The following is a 21,982-nucleotide window of genomic DNA, read 5'->3' as shown; positions in this document are numbered from 1 at the left end:
AAGGAATATCCCTTTGGTTGGTTTAGGTCAGCTGCCCTAGTGATGTTTCTTTTCTCACATTTTTGCCCACCCCTAGGGGGGTTAGAGAGAGTCCTGCTGCTGTGCCAGCACTGCTTAGCAGCAGACACAACACTGGTGTGATAACATTGCTGTTTTAGCTACGAGTGCAGAGCACAGCACTGTATGGGCTGCTGCAGGGAAAGTTAACATCCCAGCCCGACCCAGTACACCTTTTTGTTTGTTTATTTTTATCCACACAGAACAGAGAAAACCTATTTGTGTTACTCTATAATTATTTATTCTTAAATAGTACATCTGCAGATGCAGTTTGGTTTATATGCTCTAAATACATGGCACAATACCTAGGAAAACAAACATGCAAATAAATAACAAATGTTATTTTCTAATAAGAATATGAATAGTCTTCAGAAAATAGTTGCACTAGAAAATAGATGTTTTCTAGTTGCACTAGAAAATAGATGTTTTTGAGCTTTGTTTAGAAAAATGTTACTTGTTTTACATTTATACCATTGCTATCTAACATCCATTTATGATTTACTCGGTATGTATCTATCAGTACTCCCTTGAATTTAACTGTAACTCTTCCCAGTGCTTAAGTGGCAAATTTTGTCTCATCGTGTACTTTCTGTTTGAATATTATAATAGAAATTTGCTTTTAAACTGTGAATATTTGTGAGAAAACCTATATTAACAATATACGAAGTATTATATTAATCCTGTTAAATATGACAGGAAAAATTATAGTAAAAGTTTAGATAATTAAGAGTATAATGTGCTTTTTCTTATCTTCATCTTAACATGAAATTGATTACTTAATAATTCTTATTAGGTATTTGGATTAGGAATAAATATTGTCATCCCACTTGATCTTTATTTGCTTAAGAAAATGAATAGAGAACATCAAGTAAAAACATTCAAATTAGATGGAAGACATTCAATGATTATAATGAAAACACCTAGATGTTCTAATGAATTAGCAAATCTGACTTGTGCAGTGTCATGAGGAATCTATCAGGAGATCTGGCAAAGATGTTACATTATTTTTGTAAAAGCATCTCTAAGCTAAAAACAATAATCTTATTAAAATTGCAACTGTTAAAAATATATATTCAACTCCAAATATTCAGTGTGGTAGAATCTACAATTGGAAAGAGTTGGCATGTCCTGATCTGTTTTAGATTTAAATAAGGAGATAAAGATATAACAGCTTTCATTATGAATAATCTAGATTTTATTATGCTATTTTCTTGTGTAATGTAACTCAAGTCCAAAGTTTCTTTCAGGAGGCTGTTAGTAAGCATTGGACATCTATATTGTTATTTTATTTTTACCCCTTGCATCCATCCCATCTTAAGACACATTACATCTACTGTAGATAGGGAAGCCAGATGCTGAAATTTCTTGATTTATGAAACAAAGTATATGATTCAAATAGTAATTCATTGTTTCATTTTTTTTTAGCTGTCTTTATATTTCTGTTCTATAATCAAATTACATATTAGAATCAGAGAGTCATAGAATATCCCGAGTTGGAAGGGACCCATAAGGATCATCAAGTCCAACTCCTGGCACCGCACAGGTCTGCCCAAAAGCTTAGACCATGTGACTAAGTGCACAGTCCAATCTCTTCTTAAATTCAGACAGGCTTGGTGCAGTGACTACTTCCCTGGGGAGCCTGTTCCAGTGTGCAACCACCCTCTCGGTGAAGAACCTCTTCCTGATGTCCAGCCTAAACTTCCCGTGCCTCAGCTTGACACCATTCCCACGGATCCTGTCTCTGGTGATAGCGGAGGATAGGTCACCTGCCTCTCCAGTCTCCCTCGCGAGGAAGTTGTAGACTGCGATGAGGTCCCCCCTCAGCCTCCTCTTCTCCAGGCTGAACAGGCCAAGTGACCTCAGCCACTCCTCATATATCTTCCCCTCTAGGCCCTTCACCATCTTTGTCGCCCTCCTCTGGACACTCTCCAACACTTTAATGTCCTTTTTGTACTGTGGTGCCCAGAACTGCACAGAGTACTCGAGGTGAGGCCGCACCAGCGCAGAGTAGAGCGGGACAATCGCTTCCCTCGACCGACTAGCAATGCCGTGCTTGATGCATCCCAGGATACGGTTGGCCCTCCTGGCTGCCAGGGCACACTGTTGGCTCATATTCAACTTGCTGTCAACCACAACCCCCAGATCCCTCTCTGCGGGGCTGCTCTCCAGCGTCTCGTCGCCCAGTCTGTACGTATAGCCAGGGTTGCCCCATCCCAGGTGCAGGACCCGGTACTTGCTTTTGTTAAACTTCATGTGGTTGGTGATCACCCGGCTCTCCAATCTGTCCAGATCTCTCTGCAAGGCCTTTCCACCCTCATCCGAGTCCACAACTCCTCCAAGTTTGATGTAGTTGGCAAATTTGCTCAAAACACCTTCTAGTCCTACATCCAAATCATTTATAAAGACATTGAAGAGGACTGGCCCTAAAATGGAGCCTTGAGGGACCCCACTAGCGACCATCCTCCAGCCAGATGTGGCCCCATTTACCACAACCCTTTGAGCCCTGCCCGTCAGCCAATTGCTCACCCGTCGTATGATGCTTTTGTTTAGCTGTATGCTGGACATTTTGTCCAGTAGGATCCTATGGGAAACCAAGTCAAAAGCTTTGCTGAAGTCCAAAAAGATCACATCAGCTGGTTTCCCTTGATTGACTAGATGGGTGATCTTATCATACAAAGAAGTTAAATTTGTTAGTCAGGACCTACCCCTCATGAACCCATGTTGGCTGGGACCAGTGACTGCCTTGTCCCCCAGGTGCGCTTCAGTAAATTCAAGGATCATCCTCTCCATAATTTTACCAGGCACTGACGTGAGACTGACATGCCTGTAATTGCTGGGGTCTTCTTTCTTACCCTTCTTGAAAATTGGCACAACATTTGCCAGCTTCCAGTCCAATGGGACCTCTCCAGATTCCCAAGATCGTTGAAAAATAATTGAGAGAGGTCCCGCGATGACGTCAGGCAGCTCTTTAAGCACCCTGGGATGAATCCCATCCGGACCCATGGACTTGTATGGATCCAGGTGGAGCAGCAAATCCCACACACGTTCAGGGTCGGTTGGGAGTTTGTCATTCCCACCGTCATGGTCCTCCAGCTCAGGGCACCCTGGGTCCCAAAGCCCATCATCAGTGTTGAAGACAGAGGCAAAGAAGGCGTTAAACGTCTCTGCTTTGCCTGCGTCATTGTCTGTGAGGAGACCCTCCCCATCTAGTAGCGGACCTATGTTTTCTTTGGTTCTCCTTTTTCTGTTCACATATCTAAAAAAAACTTTTTTATTGTCTCCCACAGACATGGCCAGCTTCAACTCTAGTTGGGCTTTGGCCACACAAATTTCCTCCCTACAAACACGAGCAGCATCCCTGTATTCCTTCCTCGTTGCCTGACCCTGCTTCCAGCAGCCATACACTTTCTTTTTTCACCTAAGCTCCAGTAGAAGTTCCCTGGTCAGCCAGTCCGGCCTTCTGCCCCGCCTGCCTGACTTCTGATATTTTGGAATCGCCTGATCCTGTGCTTTTAGGAGGCAGTGCTTAAAGACTGACCAGCACTGATGGACGCCAATGCCTTCAAAAGCAGTTTCCCAGGGGACCTTGCTGACTAGTTCCCTGAGCAGCCTGAAGTCTGGTTTCCCCATATGCAGGGCTGAAGTTTTGGTGACAGTTTTCCTTCTGTCACCATAAATTCTAAACTCAACCACTTCATGGTCACTATGACCAAGACGGCCGCCAATTGCCACGTCTCCCACAAGACCCTCTCTGTTCTCCAGCAACAGATCTAGGAGGGCACCTTTCCTAGTTGGCTCTCTAGCACCTGCACCAAGAAGTTATCATCTAGGTGCTTTATGAACCTCCTGGACTTGCTCGTGTCAGCCGTGTGGTAATCCCAGCTGACGTCTGGCAAGTTGAAATCCCCCAGTAGGACAAGGGGAGTTGATCTCGAGGCATCTCTTAGTTCTGCAAAGGATAATTCATCAGCATTGTCGTCTTGGCCAGGTGGTCTGTAACAGGCTCCCACAACGACATCCCCTTTATTTGTTTGTCCCTTAATCCTTACCCAGAGGCTCTCAACTTTGCCATCGCCAGCTTGAAGTTCCACACAGTCCAGCCCATGCTTCACATACATATCCACCCCGCCACCTCGCCTACCCTGCCTATCCCTCTTGAAGAGCCTGTAACCATCTATTGCAACACATGAGCCACAGGACTCATCCCACCAGGTTTCGCTTATGCTGATGACATTGTAGCTGTGGGACTGGGCCAAGACTTCTAGCTCATCCATTTTATTCCTCATACTCCATGAGTCTGTGTAGAAGCACTTCAAATGCACCTCCCTACACGCAGCACCTTGTGTAGCTGACCGAAGGGCCTCACTAGCACACAGTCCCTCTGATTCTAGCATACCATCCCTTAGCTCATCACCAGTGTGCCTGACTGCCAGACTGCAGCTGGAGAGGCCACAAGAGATGCGGAGGCCATGGTTTTCTGCCTGGTTGATACCATGGCCAGGTTCCTCGCAGGCAGGTTACAAGTACTGAAGGGAAAGACCGCTGCAGAAGAGCGGCGAGGGGCCCTCCCTGCTCGCCCTGCCTGCGTGAACTGCCGCGCAAACTGACACGCCCTGCCCTTCTGATGCACCCCGCCCTGTTTGCCTGCCCTGTTCACCGTGCTCCTGGTCGCTCGCGCTCCCTAGGGGCTGCTTTTGAACGTCAGGGTAGAGGGGCGTTGCTGGCTCCACCTACACCTCATCAACCTCCCTCACAAGGGCTGCTGGGTCCTTGTGGCTTCCTTGTCTGCTTCGAGTGGCCTTGATGCCGAAAAAAAAGCCCTGCTTGTCTCAATCCCCTGCTCCGCTGCAGAACGCGTCTGCCCTGGAGCCGATCGCCTCGGCAAGTTGATTTCATATTAAATGAAAATCAACTTAGATTTAGTTTGTTGTTTGGAAGTTAGAGACAATTAAACAGCTGAATGCAATGGGACCTCTTTATGTGTGTATTTATATATAGATTTATATTTCTACGAACACATCCACATACAATAGGTTTATCTTTCCATTCTGTGGTTCTTCCTGAAGTTGCAAGTTACCAGTATTTCTTGCTGATGCTTGAAACCTGTTGTAAAACTAATCAGTATTACTAATCAGTTATAAATTTATGCTTTCTCTTCCATCACTGTGGAAAACAAATAGATTTCATCTATTTGTATTTACAGTAAGTTCATCTTACTGAAAAAAAAAAAGTCTTTTTTTTTTTCTTTCAAAAGCTTCTATTCTTATGTATGTTTTCTCTCTCTCTCCTTGTTTTTTTTTAGAAAATTGTGATAAAGCATTGCATGTTAGTTTTCATGTCGTTGGTGACAGATCTAGTCTTTTGAAAAAAACTTTAAGTAAATTTATCTATGAAAATGGTGGGTTATATCAGTTTAAAAGGTGGAAAATATTACTAATTCACAAATATCACAATCTTCAGTCAGGTAAAATGGGTCAGTGATTTTTTTTTCTATATTGTTATTGAACACCATATGTTGAAATACATCGATACATGTATCTATGTAGAATGTGCATTATTTTCTTTTGCTTTACTTAAATAACAAGTATGTTCTCTTGACAGTTTTCTGTCCTTGGATGTGGTCAACCCCTTTTTTCTCACATTTAGTCTTCTTGATATCTTCATATTATTGCTATACCCTTCATGACTCTGAAGTAGACTTCAGTTGCATCAAAATAAATTTAATTTTAAATTAATAAATAGTTTCATAAAAATAAATAAATCATTTTAAAATAGGTCATAAACCTTTTTCAAAGACCTCAGATGATAGAAAACATAGTGGTGCTGAGTTTTATTTCATGGTATAAAATAAAATAAAATAAAATAAAATAAATAAAATAAAATAAAATAAAATAAAATAAAATAAAATAAAATAAAATAAAATAAAATAAAATAAATAAAATAAAATAATAAAATAAAATAAAATAAAATAATAAAATAAAATAAAATAAAATAAAATAAAATAAAATAAAATAAAATAAAATGAAGAGGTAAGAGGTTCTTCTACAAAGAAGTGTACAAGAAGTGTACAAAGAAGTGTACTCTAGAAGTGTCTTCTACAGTAAAGTGTTATATACAGATTGACCTCTGCAGGAAGAGATTATACAGGCTTACTTCTGCAGCAAAACATAAACATTTAAAAAATAGAACTTTAAAAAATAGAACATAAACATTTAAAAAATAGAACTGAGGACACATGCAAAAAATGGGAAAAAACTTCTATGAACAGAAATGTTACCTTCCTTGCTTATTAACTGCTGCCACATTTTATTGGAAAGTGTCCTAGCAATATGTTTGTGTAGCACAGAGGCTGTGACAAGAAAGATAGGTAAGTACTTGGAATAGGTAATACAGTGGTCATAGAGACCAAAAATGTGTCTTTCAAGAGTAGATTAAGCTTGTCTCATGTAAGTGAATCAAACAAGGCCAGAGACTGTCATGCTTTGCCAGCCCTCCAAAGTCAGTCTCCAAGATGGAAAATAACATAATGACAGTTTATAATACGAATAAATGGGTGAAAATGAACCATGAATAAATTTAGGCTAGAAATTACAAGAAATTACAAGTTAGGCTAGAAATTACAAGTCTATTTCTAGTATGGAACAATGATTTTTTAAAATAGTAAGATGGATGAAATATGACCTGAAATGGAGCTTGATGATTTTATGAATGACATGTCAGGTGTTTTCATTGCAACTACTTATGTATTTCAGGGATTAAGCATGGCCTCCCACTGAGACACTTATACGTAGCCTGAGTAAAGGTTCTAAAATTGTTTGGGGAAAAAAAAAAAATATATATATATATATATAGGGCAATTTTCTAAGCTAGCCTTGCTTACTGCCACTCCTCCTTGTGACTGGTTTGTTACTGAGCAAAAGGAATGAAGTTATGATCCATTACAACGAAAGTCTTCAAGCAACCCAGTGCTGTAAGAATCTTATTTCACTTGAACAGCTGGCTTAGTCACTGAATTCCCCTACTAAATTTTAATCTTCAATCACATTTAACCAAGACTTACTTCATAAGCTGTTACATCATTTCCCATTATCACGCTGTAGAGGTACTTTGTACTATACATCCAGATATCTATCTGTATTACACGCAGATATTTTTTTATTTTTTTTGTGCCTTGTCCTTCTCACAAAACACAGTAATAAATAAATAAATAAAAAGATTAAGGCATGTCTTGGTTGAGCTCTTTTTCTTGCATAACGAAGAAATTAATTGCCGTGTTAGCAACACAATAAATGATGATTAAAAAAATCATCACACATTTCATGTACGCCATTTTCCACATTAGAACACCAAGCTAGTGCTTCAGTTATTTGCTTATTTATTCATTACAATTTTAGTCTGTCCTGTTTTAGTCTGTCTCCATATATCATAATGTGAAAAGGTTTCCTATAGAGTCTAGAAAAATGTATAAAGAGTATCTTTTGCTGTTTTCATTTTAACGTGTTTCTGTTTTCCTTTGCATTCCAAAAAAGAGTCAGATACTAGTTGTGATATTATACGCTCTGGCTGTTTGCCATCCTATCAGGACCAGTGCACATTTTATATTTCAGATCTGTCAACTTGGCTTTGTTTGGTAACATGCTGGTCCCTTGATGCCTTTGTTTGCCATCTGCTACCCTTCATACAGTTACAGTGAATGCCATAGACATTTTGTCATGACGCATTCTTGAAAGATTTTCCAAACACCCACTGTAAAATACATTATTTGTTTGGGCTGTTTCCTGTGGTTATAAAAACTGATTGCATTTTCTATTGCAGCCCTTTTTAATAGGGCTGACCTAAAGTGTGGACAAAGTAGGTAGTTACCATCAGAATCTGCAGTAACATGCTGTTATAACATGCCCTGATTCTATTTTGCTAACATCTAAATATAACAAGATCAGATGATAACTGACCTCATTGGATCTTCATCAGAGAAGTGAGGAGGAAAATGAATGTGTTGGGGCATCATTTCCCTTGATATGATGAGATTGGGCAGTAGTGGTCCTAAAATGTTCTATTTCAGCCTGTGGTATTGGATCTCCAACTTTCTAGCTTACAGTCTGGACAAAAAGGCTAGAAAGCTGGCAGGAAAAATAGCGCACACACACGAATAAATAAATGATGAGGCTACCCAGATAAAAATACCTTTCAAACAGAAAGTGGTCAGCTACAACAATCAAACCAATTTAGCTAGGCAAAATAGGGTGTTATTTATTTATTTTAATTGAATGTGTATACAAGTAGGGAAAAGACTAAAGGTTACAAGTAATAGCGACCTTTAATTGCCATAAACTTTTTCTCATAAATGGAGTAGGGTTCCCATCAGAGTGTGTTTGACATTGAGTTTGTTTCTCTGTCTTCTCACTCCAGCTAAGACAGCAAAGATCAGGAATATATACTCACTGTTTCCACAGTCTTACTGTATCCTAGCGTATAGGATGAAGTGTATAGTAACAATATCCAAGTTTCATTTCTTTTCTATAAGAAAACTGTAATTAAATGTATACTTCTTTATGTTCAGTACCCTAAAGGGGGTAATATATAACGTGCTAATATAGCATGATATAACATATAATATAGTAATATATTATATTACTATATTATAGTAATATATAACATTAATATACATATATAAACAACCAAAAAAAACCATAGTTATGCATTTCATAATTTACCCTGTCAACGTTTAGCAGAAATCATCTCAAATATAAAACAATGTATGAGGATGTTGTTTGAGTACTGTTATTATATTGGAAGTGCAAACTTCTCCTGCCTTCATGATCTGTACTATGTTTGAGTGCTATGTTTCTAGCTGCTAATGATGTTTAAAGAGGGGCAGAAGCATGTTATACCAGTTAGTGCTGGTGGGGCAGCCTATCTGAGAAAAAAAAATATATTGCTCCTCCAGCCTGTGACAACCTCCTTCCCTCTTCCTTGCTCATGTGGCAGTGCACCACTAGGAAGCACAAAGATGAGCTACAGGTGAGCGACAGCTTGGAGAGCAATGAGGTGAACCGGAATTGATAGTTGTATCAACTGGAATTGCAGACATGCAACTGCCATCTACCTGTCTCCCAAACTGCCTTTCAACAATTTTTCAAAAGATTCTGATAAAGAGAAAACCTTATGGTTTACAGTGGAAATGTTGAATACTGGCTTATGTTAATGGTGAATTTTGAAGATATTTATGCCAGTTTTGTGATGATTTTACTTTTGTATTTTGTATTAATTCAAGCAGTAATTTAATTTTTATATCGCTCAATTGCTGATTACAAAGTCACTATTGATACTATAGAATGGCTTATTCTTATATTGGCAGTTGTCAATTATAGATGAAGATGCATGATACACTAAAGGATGTCATGCTTCCCTGCATTAATATTACCAGTCAGTAATTCTTCAATACTAAGGTCTACTCTACTCCATTTTAACTCTCCAGCCTTAGCACCTGGCTAAAGTTAAAGTGCTGTTGTTTGGTTCTATATTTTCTGCCTTCATCCTCCTGCTGGACTTTTGAGTTTCACAGAATCACAAGAAAATGTGGAAAAAACAGCTAAGGAAACTCACTTTTTGTTTCATTAATAACTAGCAAAAAGCATGTTAACTATTCTTTGATTTTATTTCCTTTCATATTGTGTTAATGGACTATTGTCCATAAGTAAGATTGGCGAATCATTCAATCAACCAGTTTTCAGTAGTTTTAAAATCAGAAGTTTTTGAAAGATAGTTTTTTTTTTTTTTTTTCTAAGCTGTATGTTCTATATTGTTTTATTAATATACTATTTGTTTGTTTATTTGTTTGTTTGATAATTCTAGCTTTGTGTGGTGGAGATGTTAGAGGACCTAGTGGGACAATTTTATCCCCTGGTTATCCAGAACTCTATCCAAATTCACTGAATTGTACATGGACTGTGGATGTTACCCATGGAAAAGGTAAATACATTTTCTCTTTTCTCCTCCTTTTTTTCCATTTTCTCTTCTCTTCTCTTCTCTTCTCTTCTCTTCTCTTCTCTTCTCTTCTCTTCTCTTCTCTTCTCTTCTCTTCTCTTCTCTTCTCTTCTCTTCTCTTCTCTTCTCTTCTCTTCTTCTCTTCTCTTCTCTTCTCTTTCTCTTCCCCTCCCTTCCTCCTTCCCTTCCCTTCCCTTCCCTTCCCTTCCCTTCCCTTCCCTTCCCTTCCCTTCCCTTCCCTTCCCTTCCCTTCCCTTCCCTTCCCTTCCCTTCCCTTCCCTTCCCTTCCCTTCCCTTCCCTTCCCTTCCCTTCCCTTCCTTCCCTTCCCTTCCTCCTTCCCTTCCCTTCCCTTCCCTTCCCTTCCCTTCCCTTCCCTTCCCTTCCCTTCCCTTCCCTTCCCTTCCCTTCCCTTCCCTTCCCTTCCCTTCCCTTCCCTTCCCTTCCCTTCCCTTCCCTTCCCTTCCCTTCCCTTCCCTTCCCTTCCCTTCCCTTCCTTCCCTTCCCTTCCCTTCCCTTCCCTTCCCTTCCTTCCCTTCCCTTCCCTTCCCTTCCCTTCCCTCCCCTCCCCTCCCCTCCCCTCCCCTCCCCTCCCCTCCCCTCCCCTCCCCTCCCCTCCCCTCCCCTCCCCTCCCCTCCCCTCCCCTCCCCTCCCCTTCCCTCCCCTTCCCTTCCCTTCCCTTCCCTTCCCTTCCCTTCCCTTCCCTTCCCTTCCCTTCCCTTCCCTTCCCTTCCCTTCCCTTCCCTTCCCTTCCCTTCCCTTCCCTTCCCTTCCCTTCCCTTCCCTTCCCTTCCCTTCCCTTCCCTTCCCTTCCCTTCCCCTTCCCTTCCCTTCCCTTCCCTTCCCTTCCCTTCCCTTCCCTTCCCTTCCCCTCATTTTCTTTTATTTCTTTTTTCTTTTTCTTAAATACATATATAAAAGTCCAGTGGTCTGTGCTATACATATAGATTGCAGATCTAGGTTAGCCACACTGAATTAGGAATTGTATTGCTGATTTTTGTTTGAATTTATATTTATTGTATTAATTCCTAGAATTCCAGATGTAGACTAGGCCCAATGGAAAGCCAAAAGTTTTTTTACGGAACAAAAAGTCAATGAAAGACTGTAGTCCAAGTAACAACCAGTTGGATGAGGGTACATTAATCCGTACAGGTGAAAGAAGGTGGATGTTTTTTCTGTGTTTGTGAAAAAATGCCTTCTCTTAGAGAGAAACATTAGACAGAAATAGTCCTTGATATTTAGATTTTGTATCAATAGAAGAATCTGAAGTGAAGACTTATGTGAGGATGTTATTCATATTATGTCATAAAAAGAAGTGAAGGTAATGAGAAGAGAATTGTTTAAAATATAGTTTTCATTATGTGAAATTTTACATTATGACTAGCTGTTGACAAGGAAATGTCAGAAATAAAAGTCCCTTTATTTTGAAGGAAATAAATTGTTTCAGCTTACTGAGATACGTTTTCAGGGTGGCAGCATATAAATGGTAGCTTATTGTACATCTAGAGATTCAATAAATAATATGGTTTAGAAATAAATGTAGATGAAGAATAAAGATAAATAATGCAACCCCTTCAGGGGACATTTAGAATGGTAAGAAAGAACTAATGACTAAAAAACTAATGAGAGACAGGAGACTTTCAAGAAAAGGTTATTTGTTGAAGGCAGATATCAAGATAAATATGTAATACTGGATTTAACTTGGCTTTGAGAAATGATCTTATTTCAAAGGAATATAAGAGTTACAGGAGAGGTTAGAAAATGCTTTGGATACAATGGAAGTTGGGAATTCCAGGTAATGAAATTTCCTTGAAACAGTGTGTCCCAGAGTCCCAGATGCTTCAGGCTTTGTGGAGTAGATAAGAAGTAGATCAAGGTATTAGATTTATTTTATTTATTTATTTGCTGTTTTATTTTAAATATAGTATGACTGCCAGTTAAATTTAAGGGAAGGTGACAAGTAAAGATAAATATCGTAATAAATTAAATATAAATAAGGGTGAGGTGATAAGAACAAAAGTAGTATTTGTGTCTGCCAATGCTGGAAAGAATAGAGGAAAAGAGAAAGAGAAAAGAAAATGGAGAAGGAAGGCAATTCACTTCTGAATTCCGTCAGTATTGTCTGTGAAAGAGTGGAAAATGTGGCAAAGTATACTAATGATGTATTTCTTTAAGAGAGTAATTGATAACTATAGTTACCTCACAGAAAAGTGTGCTTATCTGTGATTCCCTTGTTCTGTCTTGTACAAGTAGTATAATAGATGTTAAACACCATTGACTAGATGTCCCATATAAAATTTGATAAAATAGCAAAGTGATCTCTCTCAAAATCATTACTCTAGCTGTTCTGCAAGTCAACTACCAAACCTCATTGTGGCAATGTAATTTGCTTGTAAGTTTTCAACAGTGAGAAAAACATTACAAAATTACTGAACCTACTCTGGATGCTGTATTTGCCCTTGTACCTCTATGGATGATGCATGGCTCTTAGAGTTGCAGGAAAATAGGTACTGTGATTCTTTTGCAGTGGAGAAGGATGTGGATGAATATCACTGTTTGTATGAATAGACTTGAACAAAGTTATAAGTCCTGCAGCCATTAGCTTGCACCCTGTTTGAAAAGCCATTGGTAACCATCTCAAGCTGGTAATTTGGGCATTAAAGAGAAGGAGCACACATGTAAGAGTGGTTAGTTTCATGGAGTAATACCTGAGTGAAAATTATGTAAGTTTTGCAGCAAACAGGAGCCAAATTCAAGGTACATTTGTTAGATTCTTGAAAGATTTGTTATTAACAATTTTGTTTTTCTTACATTTAAAATGGGATTTCTGAGGGCAAGTAGTTGGGAAAAAAATGCTTTTTTTTTTGAGAAAATTAAGTAGTTTTTTTGTGTGTGTCTGTTGTGAAATCTTTTTCTGAAACCCTCATCTAGAAATGTATTTAAAAGCTGTAATAAGTAAAGCTGAAGTTCTCAAATGTGATAATGTTCATGTAAATTCCATTGAAAAAGGACACCACATATAATGAGACTCCGAAGAAAACAAATATGTAGAAATAATATACACATAGAGAAATATTATAAACATACACATTTATAAACGCATACACACAGATACACACATATATATATATAATGTAAGCACATTCTTGTAGTATAACAGGTATCACAGAATCACAGAATGGCTGAGGTTGGAAAGGACCTCTGAAGATCATCTAGTCCAACCCCCTGCCAAGCAGCATCACCTAGAGCACATCGTGCAGGATGGCATACAGGCAGGTTTTGAATATCTCCAGAGAAGGAGACTCCACAACCTCTCTGGGCAACTTGTTCCAGTGCTCTGTCACCCTCACAGTAAAGAAGTGCCCCCTCATATTGAGCCAGAACCTTCTGTGCTTCAGTTTGTGTGCATTGCCTCTTGTCTTATCACTGGGTACACCTGAAAAGAGACTGGCTCCATCCTGTTGACACGCATGCCTCAGATATTTATATACACGAATGATGTCTCCCCTAAGTCTTCTCTTTTCCAGGCTAAACAGGCCAGTTCTTTCATCCTGTCCTCGTATGACAAGTGCTCCAGTCCTCTGATCATCTTAATAGAAACACAGAATCATTAAGGTTGGAAAAAAACTCCAAGATCATCTGGTCCAACTATCACCCTACTACCAACGTCACCCACTAAACCATGTCCCTAAGCATCAGGTCCAACCTTTCCTTGAACAGCCCCAGGGATGGTGATGCCACCACTTCCCTGTGCAACCCATTCCAATGCCTGACTACTCTTTCTGAGAAGAAATTTCTCCTAATTTTCAAACTAAACCTTCCCTGGTGCAACTTGAGGCCATTCCCTCTAGTCCTATCACTAGCTACCTGTGAGAAGAGGCCGACTCCCAGCTCCTCACAACTTCCTTTCAGGTAATTGTAGAGAACAATAAGGTCTCCCCTTAACCTCTTCTTCTCTAGACTAAAGAACCCCAGTTCCCTCAGCTGCTCCTCAGAGGACTTGTGTTCCAGGCCCTTCACCAGCTTCGTACTGAGGGGCCCAAAACTGAACAGATCACTCGAGGTGCAACCTCACCAGAGTAGAGTACAGGGGGATGATCACTTCACTCGTCCTGCTGGCTACACTATTCCTGATATAAGCCAGGATGCCGTTGACCTTCTTGACCACCCGGGCACACTGCTGGCTCATGTTCAGGCAAGCATCAATCAGCACCCCCAGATCCTTTTCCTCTGCACAGCTTATAGCCACTCTCCCCCAAGCCTGTAGTGCTGCATGGGGTTGTTGTGGCCAAAGTGCAGAACCTGGCACTTAGCCATGTTTAACCTCATCCCATTGGCCTCTGCCCATTGATCCATCCTGTCCAGGTCCCTCTGCAGGGCCTTCCTATCCTCTAGCAGATCAACACTTCCCCCCAACTTGGTGTCATCTGCAAACTTACTGAGGGTGCAATGAATTCCCTCAACCAAATCATTAACAAAGATATTAAAGAGGATGGGCCCCAACACCAACCCCTGGGGAACACCACTTGTGACTGGTTGCCAGCTGGATTTCACTCCATTCACAACTACTCTCCAGGCTTGGCCATCCAGACAGTTTTTAACCCAGCAAAGAGTGTACCTGTCCAAGCCATGGGCTTCCAGCTTCTCCAGGAGAGTGTCAAAGGATTTGCTGAAGTCTAGATAGACTATGTCAACAGCCTTTCCCTCATGCACCAGGCGGGTCACCTGGTCATAGAAGTTGGTCAGGCAGGACCTGCCTTTCACTAACCCATGCTAACTGGGCCTGATCCCCCAGTTGTCCCGCATACATTGCATGTTTGCATCCCAAATGACCTGTTCCATCACCTTTCCTGGCACTGAGGTGAGGCTTACAGGCCTGTAGTTCCCTGGGCCCTCCTTACAATTGTTCTTATAGATGGGTGTCACATTAGCAAGTCTCCAGTCATCCAGGATCTCTCCAGATGACTGATAAATGATGGAAAGCGGCCTAGCAATCACATCCGCCAACTCCCTCAGCACCGTCGGGTGGATGCCATCTGGCCCCATGGACTTGTGACAGTCTTCATAATATCATCATCCTCTGATCTTCCTCTGAACTCACTCCAGTAGTTCTATGTCCCTCTTGTACTGGGGAGCCCAGGCCCAGACACAATACTCCAGGTGTAGCCTCACCAGGGCTGAGTAGATGGGGAGGATCACTTCCCTTGACCTGCTGGCAACACGCTTCTGAATTCACCCCAGGATACAGTCGGCCTTTTTGTCCACAAGGGCACATTTCCTGCTAATGGTCAGCCTGCTGTCCACTAGGACTCCCACATCCTTCTCTGCAGAGCTATTCTCCAGCACGTCAGCCCCCAGCCTGTACTGGTGCTTGGGGTGATTTCTCCGTAGGTACAGGACCTCCCTAGGTGCACTTGCCCTTGTTGAACTTCATGAGTGTTATAAATGACTGAGTCCCAAATAGGACTGCAATCAAAGTTTACAATTTATTAAACGAACAGAGGCAAGCAAATAGCGCTGGGTGTGCCGGGAGTCTCTGCTCCACCAAGACGCACACCCGTTATGTAAGACGGCTGATTTTTTATACTCCTAGGCTAATACATATTTATTACTACTTCTAAAAGAGGCAGGGTTATTATAATTGGTTTCCCGAATCCAAAGTGCTCCCAGGGGCACCTGCTTATCAGTCTCTGATAGTCTCCCGGGGGCCACTTGGACGGGAGGCTCATATTCTTCCTCCTTATCTGCTGGTCTCTTGGCCGGATGTCAGAATTTACTGCACGTCTGTGCAGAGTCAGCAATTTTTCTCTAAAGAAATCCCTTTGTTCTCTTATCACCTAAACCCAGGCCTCAGTGTTAACCCTTCAAATCCCTTAGTGGCACGAATTGCTGGACCATTCCTTACATGAGGTTCCTCTCGGCCCAACCCTCCAGCCTGTCGAGGTCCCTCTGAATGGCAGCACAGCCCTCTGGAGTATAAGACACTCCTCCAAGCTTTGTGTCATCAGCAAACTTGCTGAGGGTGCACTCTATTTCATCATCAAGGTTGTTGATGAATAAGTTAAACAACACAGTACTGACCCCTGGGGGACACCGCTAGCTACAGGCCTCCAACTGTACTCTGTACTACTGAGCACAACCCTCTGAGCTCTGCCATCTAGCCAATTGTCAATCCACCTCACCATCCACTTATCTAGGCTGCACTTCCTGAGTTTGTCTAGGATAAGCTCACCTCCTGAGTTTGAACAGGTCGTGGAGAAGCCACGAAGGAGAGGCGTGCTGCTGGACCTTGTATGACTGAATGAGGAAGGACTAGCTGGAGATGTGAGGGTTGGGGGCAGCCTTCATTGACCATGATATAGCGGAGTTCAGTTTCTGGCAAGGAGGAAGCAGGGCAAAAAGTAGGATTGTGACCCTGGACTTCAGGATAGCAAACTTTGGCCTCTTCAGGGATCTACTTGGAAGAAATCCATGGGTTAGGGCTCTGGAAGGAAGGTTGTCCAAGACAACAGGTTGGTATTCAAATATCACTTCCTCCAAGCTCAAGATCGTTGCATCCCTATGAGTAAGAAGGCAAGCAAAGGGTGGAGACCTTCATTGATGAGCAGGGAGCTCCTGGCAAAGCTCAGACAGAAGAAGGAAGTTTGTGGAAAAAGGATCCGGCCACTTGGGAGGAATACAGGGACTCTGTCAGAGTATGCAGGGATGTGACAAGGAAGGCCAAGGCCCATTTGGAATTAAATCTGGCAAGGGATGTCAAGGACAACAAGAAGGGCTTCTTCAAATACATCAGTAGAAAAAGGAAGACTGAGGAAAATAAGGTGTTGCAGCTTCATAATGCTATTACTTAAGGGCAGGTGATTAAATGCATATATTTAGTTAAGATTTATATGTTATATCTGCCTATGTTGTATTGCTAAGAAAAGCTCTATTTCTGTATTTATATATATTGTCTGAAATATGTGTATGTGTGTATGTAATTTATTACTTTCCTAATTTCTTATCATTGATTTTCATACTGAAAGGTTTGTTTTTTGATCAATGTTACATCTACTATTAAATCTGTTGTCTGTAAGAGTACCTGAGGATCATTAATTTTCATATACTACCTTCATCTTCAGTCTTCTATTTTCAATCACATGAATGGATTTTCCTAAGCTTTACATTATCAGAATAATTTTACAAAACTTGAATCACTGTTTTAGAACTTGTATGCAACTATGCATGCTCTCTAGTAGAGGTCTCAAAAATATCTTAAGCTAGCTAATGTCTTCTCCAATTTGTTTTTCTTGAATTTTATGTGCATTCTATCCAAGGATTATGGTCTGACTCTTAGTTACAGATATGCAGAAAAAGTAATTTAATTGTCTGTCTTGGCCTTTAAGTTCTTTTATTGCTATTCTTTTATTGCTATTAGGTTCCTGGTTCTTCCTTCCTAGACTTGTGATTTGTATCTGATGGTTTGCAAAAAAAAATTTGTTTACATATCTTCTAAAGAGACCTCCCTTTGGGGAGAGGAAGTTCTCCTGCTAGTGTGTGTTCCATGAGTATATGATGTCATATATTTTATGACCTTTTCTTTCACTTGCTATACAAGGATACTGTTGACTGCTGGGGATAAAGCTTACTTTTCCCATTCTTCCTTATGGAGCTTGTAATTTTGAACAAATTCATCATTGGATTTTGCATCAGAATACAAGCATGTCCTTGAATTCTGTAAATCAGTCATCCATATTTAACAGCTAAAGGGAAAAGTGACAAGTAGCATCGAAAGACCTGATGTTGATATTGAGATGAAAATCAAGAAAGATACTCAATTTTAGAAATGTTGGATTATCTTTCTTTTCTGAACCATGATTCATAACGAAATGTATTAGCTTAATCATTGTCTTAGTTACATCTATGTTAACTGTGTGATACATAAATTAATTCTACGTTTTCTAATAGGAGTGCAGTTCACCTTCTACACCTTTCATTTGGAGGATCATCACGACTACTTACTAATAACAGAGAATGGCAGTTTCACACAACCGTTAGCACGTCTGACTGGCTCAGAGCTTCCTTCACCAATCAATGCAGGTCTCTATGGAAATTTCAGAGCCCAGTTACGCTTTATATCAGATTTTTCGATATCATATGAAGGATTTAACATTTCTTTCTCTGGTAAGGAAACACCATCAGGAATAATTTGTTTTATGATATACTGAATCATAAAATTATTTAAGTTTGTTTGTTTGTTTGTTTGTTTGTTTTAAGCACAGCAATTTTAAAGCAAGAAAATCTCTCTGAAATCTCTGCTACATGATAAGTAAAATGACAATAAACTGTAAGCAACATTCAGGTGAGGGGAGGAAACAGAACTGGTCTAATTTCAGTTAGTGAAATTCCAGATGAGCCCATGAGTCAGTCAGTCAGACTCTTACGCTGTACCATTGTTTTCATTTGTTTTATGTATCTGGGGCATTTATGGCTCTAATAAGTGTGATAAATCATGTTGTGTTATGCATCTTAAAAATGTTATGAATGTATTCATTAGTCTAGCTTTTGAAGGTAGTCTAATTGCCAACTTAACATTCATGCATTCATTTTGTTTTTAAAACTGAAATCTTTATTCAAGGTCAGTTGGAAATGCACAGAAATTATTAAACTGCAAGATTAGAAAAAAGGCTGATAGAAAACACGAGTTGTTCTCACTTGTACAAGCTGACTTGTTCTCTTGCTTTCAGAATATAATCTAGAACCTTGTGAAGATCCTGGGATCCCAGAGTTTGGTAACAGAATAGGATTTAATTTTGGAGTGGGAGATACTCTGACATTCTCCTGTTCATCTGGATATCGTTTGGAAGGAGCTTCAGAGATTATTTGTCTAGGTGGTGGCCGACGAGTATGGAGTGCACCTCTGCCAAGGTGTGTGGGTACGTGGTCAGCTGCTTTCATTTGCTTGTATGTGTAGTCATTGTCCATGGATTTGCAGATATACAGCATGGAAATGCATGGTAATACACCTCTTAATTTGTAAGGTACTTTCATATCCTCCATATCTCCTTAGTCAAATTTCTTTCCCTTTTTTTTTTTTTTTTAAATTTTATTTTTAATATAATTAATATTAGAATTATTCATAGACTTCATAACACTTCAAATTGAGGACAAAATCCTTACTGTTCTTATTTTGATAAATAGATCAGGAAAACTGGTATAAACTTAAGTAAACATTTACCAGTTCAGTTATCTAATAATTGGCTTTTGTTTGTCAGTGCAAATTTCCAGGTGATACCTGTATTACAAAAATGCATAAATATAATTAAATCACTTAAACCAGATTTATTTCATACAAGTAGGTCCATGTGTAGAAGAACAGACAACATGGGCTTCCTAGGTAAGTTAGAGAAGGGTATCTTCAGAGAACAGTTGTTCTGGCTTGAAAACAATACCTATGATAACTGAAGCAACCTCTAATGGTTCCTAAAACTTTCCACTCACTGTAGAGGTAACCTACATAAGTAGAAAACTTAACTGTTAATGGCTAAAGTTGTCTGAGATGAATTCTCCCTAAAGGTCTTTTGTTTAACTTCTATGGATAACTGTTGAAAGAAAAAAAAAGAAAAAGAAAAAGAAAAAGAAAAAGAAAAAGAAAAAGAAAAAGAAAAAGAAAAAGAAAAAGAAAAAGAAAAAGAAAAAGAAAAAGAAAAAAAAGAAAAAGAAAAAGAAAAAGAAAACGAAAAAGAAAAAGAAAAAGAAAAAGAAAAAGAAAAAGAAAAAGAAAAAGAAAAAGAAAAAGAAAAAGAAAAAAAGATAAAAAGAAAAAAGTGTAATATTTCTAAAAAGTAAGATAGTTACTTAAGTGTCTGTAATTTTTTTACTTATGTAAGGGTATTTCCTGTATGGAAATGTCTATATATGAAAATATCTATATCAATGTGCATTTGGAATCTTTTTTTCTTTTCTTCAAACTAAATTGCATCATAGTGAAACCCATTTCTTTCAGGATCTGATTGTATAATAATTGATTTACTGGATGCTTGCTTATATTCTGTTACTTACTGTATCAAAAATGTCATGCCCTAATTTCATGCTTACTCTTTAGTATAGCAAAAGTTCTGAATTCCCCATATGCATAAACAACATTTACGTGTGCATTTATAGAAAAGATGGTTTAGAGGCTAGGTCAGTGTAGGTCAGTGTAGTGTATGAATAAAAGTTATTTTTGTGTAGGAGATGGTGATTTTGTAACCAGAAGAAAAATAATGAATGCATGCGAAGCTGTAAAAATGGATGAAATTTTAGTAATATATACCTGGAAATGTTAATATACTGAAAATTAATCACTAAATTATCAGTAAAGGTCTTGTGCAGAAACAAAAATGAAAAGAATTGCTATTTAGTTTTCATGATATAGAAAATAATATTTATGTTTGCGTGCTTGGAAAAAAGGAAAGAGAAAGAGAGAGAGAGAGACAAAAGCTGGTATAAAAGGGTTGAATTATGTTTCAGTCAAAGTTTTTTTCTTGTCTTTGAAAATGAAAGATGGTCTCCACTAGAACAACTTACTGTACCGTTTTCTTCCCATAAATAATCCGCCTTCCATTGACCACGTATACTGGATTCAGAAATCTACATATTGTTTATGTTGCTCATGTTTGGCATTTTCTACAGAAGCGATTCACAAGTTTTAATACTTCTGATATATACATTTTCACATACTCAAAAGCCCACTTGGGAATGAACCACTGTTCATACTATCTGTGCTCAGATTGTCAGTACAATACAAGAGAGACACAAATAAATGATGGTTAGAAGCTGGACCACTGATCCTGCAACAAAAGGTGAGACAATTGGTCCTTTCCAGACTGAAGCTTCAATAGAACCTAATAGCAGCCCTCAGTACCTGTGAGGAGACCATTAAGGCTCTTCACAGTGGTTTATGATAGGAGGATGAAAGGAAAAGGCATAAGATGAAACAAGAAAGTTTCAGACTGGAAATAAACAGAAACCTTTTTATGAAGAAAATGTCAAATAGTGGAACAGGTTGCCCAGAGAGGTTGTGGTGTCCACCCGTGGAGGTTTTCAAGTCGCAACTGGTTAAAGCCCTGAGCAACCTGGTCTGACATCAGGGCTGAGCCTTCTTTGACCATGAAGATGAACTAGATACATCCTAAGGTCCCTTCCAACTTGAATCTTCCCATGTTCTTGATTCTGTATCCTCTTGATAGGGATAGTTAGTTGAGTCCTGTGGGTCATACTATTATTTCTGTTGTTTTATTAGTAAATGCTCATAATGAACATCTGTACATTGTTACATATCTTAGTTCTCTAGTTCCACCTCTGTCTTGGTCCTTTGATAGTACAAATTGCGTAGTTCTTAATTCTTTCTGTGGTCTCTTCAGGTGCTAGCCATTTAGTTTCCCTTTATATCCACAATAAGGTTTTATTTTAAGGATAGTTCACCACAGAATACACTTCCAGTAGGTGATATGAGTCGGACTTCACTAGACTTGGTCCCATTGCCTTGTGGAGACCTCCTAACAGCTTTTTCATTTACATGTACAATCAAAGCCTGTTTTGTATAGTCAGTCACAATCGTGCCAATCTTCATGTCATATTGCAAATTTGCTTAATTCTGTATAACAAATAGCCACTATTATTCTGGGTGTAGCATAGTTCTCAAATAATTTTGGATATTCTGAACACAGAGAAAATTACAGTTATGCATTTGGACCACAGAAGCACCACATAGAAGCTAGAGGACTCTCAAACCATGTAGTGTTTGTTATAGACATGACTGGACTTCTCCAGATGGGTTTAGCTCTGAGTGGTGTAGATGGACACCATGTTTCACCACTTATCTCTTCCAGGAGTGGATGCATTTAGTAGTGTAGACACACTTAACGTGACCAGAGTGCTTCTTTAGCATATAACAAAAGTGCTTTCATTCACAAAAT

General features: G+C 39.4%; 1 protein-coding gene across 6 annotated transcripts in view; it reads left to right on the top strand.

Annotated features, from left to right (window-relative positions):
• The window catches only part of CSMD3 (CUB and Sushi multiple domains 3), a 703,323-nt gene that overhangs the window by 410,443 nt on the left and 270,898 nt on the right, over positions 1-21,982 (top strand). For all 6 annotated transcript variants that reach the window (XM_080578052.1, XM_080578051.1, XM_080578050.1 and 3 more), the window contains 3 exons: positions 9,913-10,029; positions 17,991-18,206; positions 18,770-18,958. In XM_080578052.1, the coding sequence (XP_080434178.1) occupies positions 9,913-10,029; positions 17,991-18,206; positions 18,770-18,958 (522 nt within the window). The remainder of the gene's footprint in view (positions 1-9,912; positions 10,030-17,990; positions 18,207-18,769; positions 18,959-21,982) is intronic.

The sequence above is a fragment of the Anser brachyrhynchus genome, assembly GCF_964034855.1.
Source record: "Anser brachyrhynchus genome assembly, chromosome: 2".
In the NCBI taxonomy this organism is placed as follows: domain Eukaryota; kingdom Metazoa; phylum Chordata; class Aves; order Anseriformes; family Anatidae; genus Anser; species Anser brachyrhynchus.
This window is presented reverse-complemented; position numbering and strand designations above follow the sequence as displayed.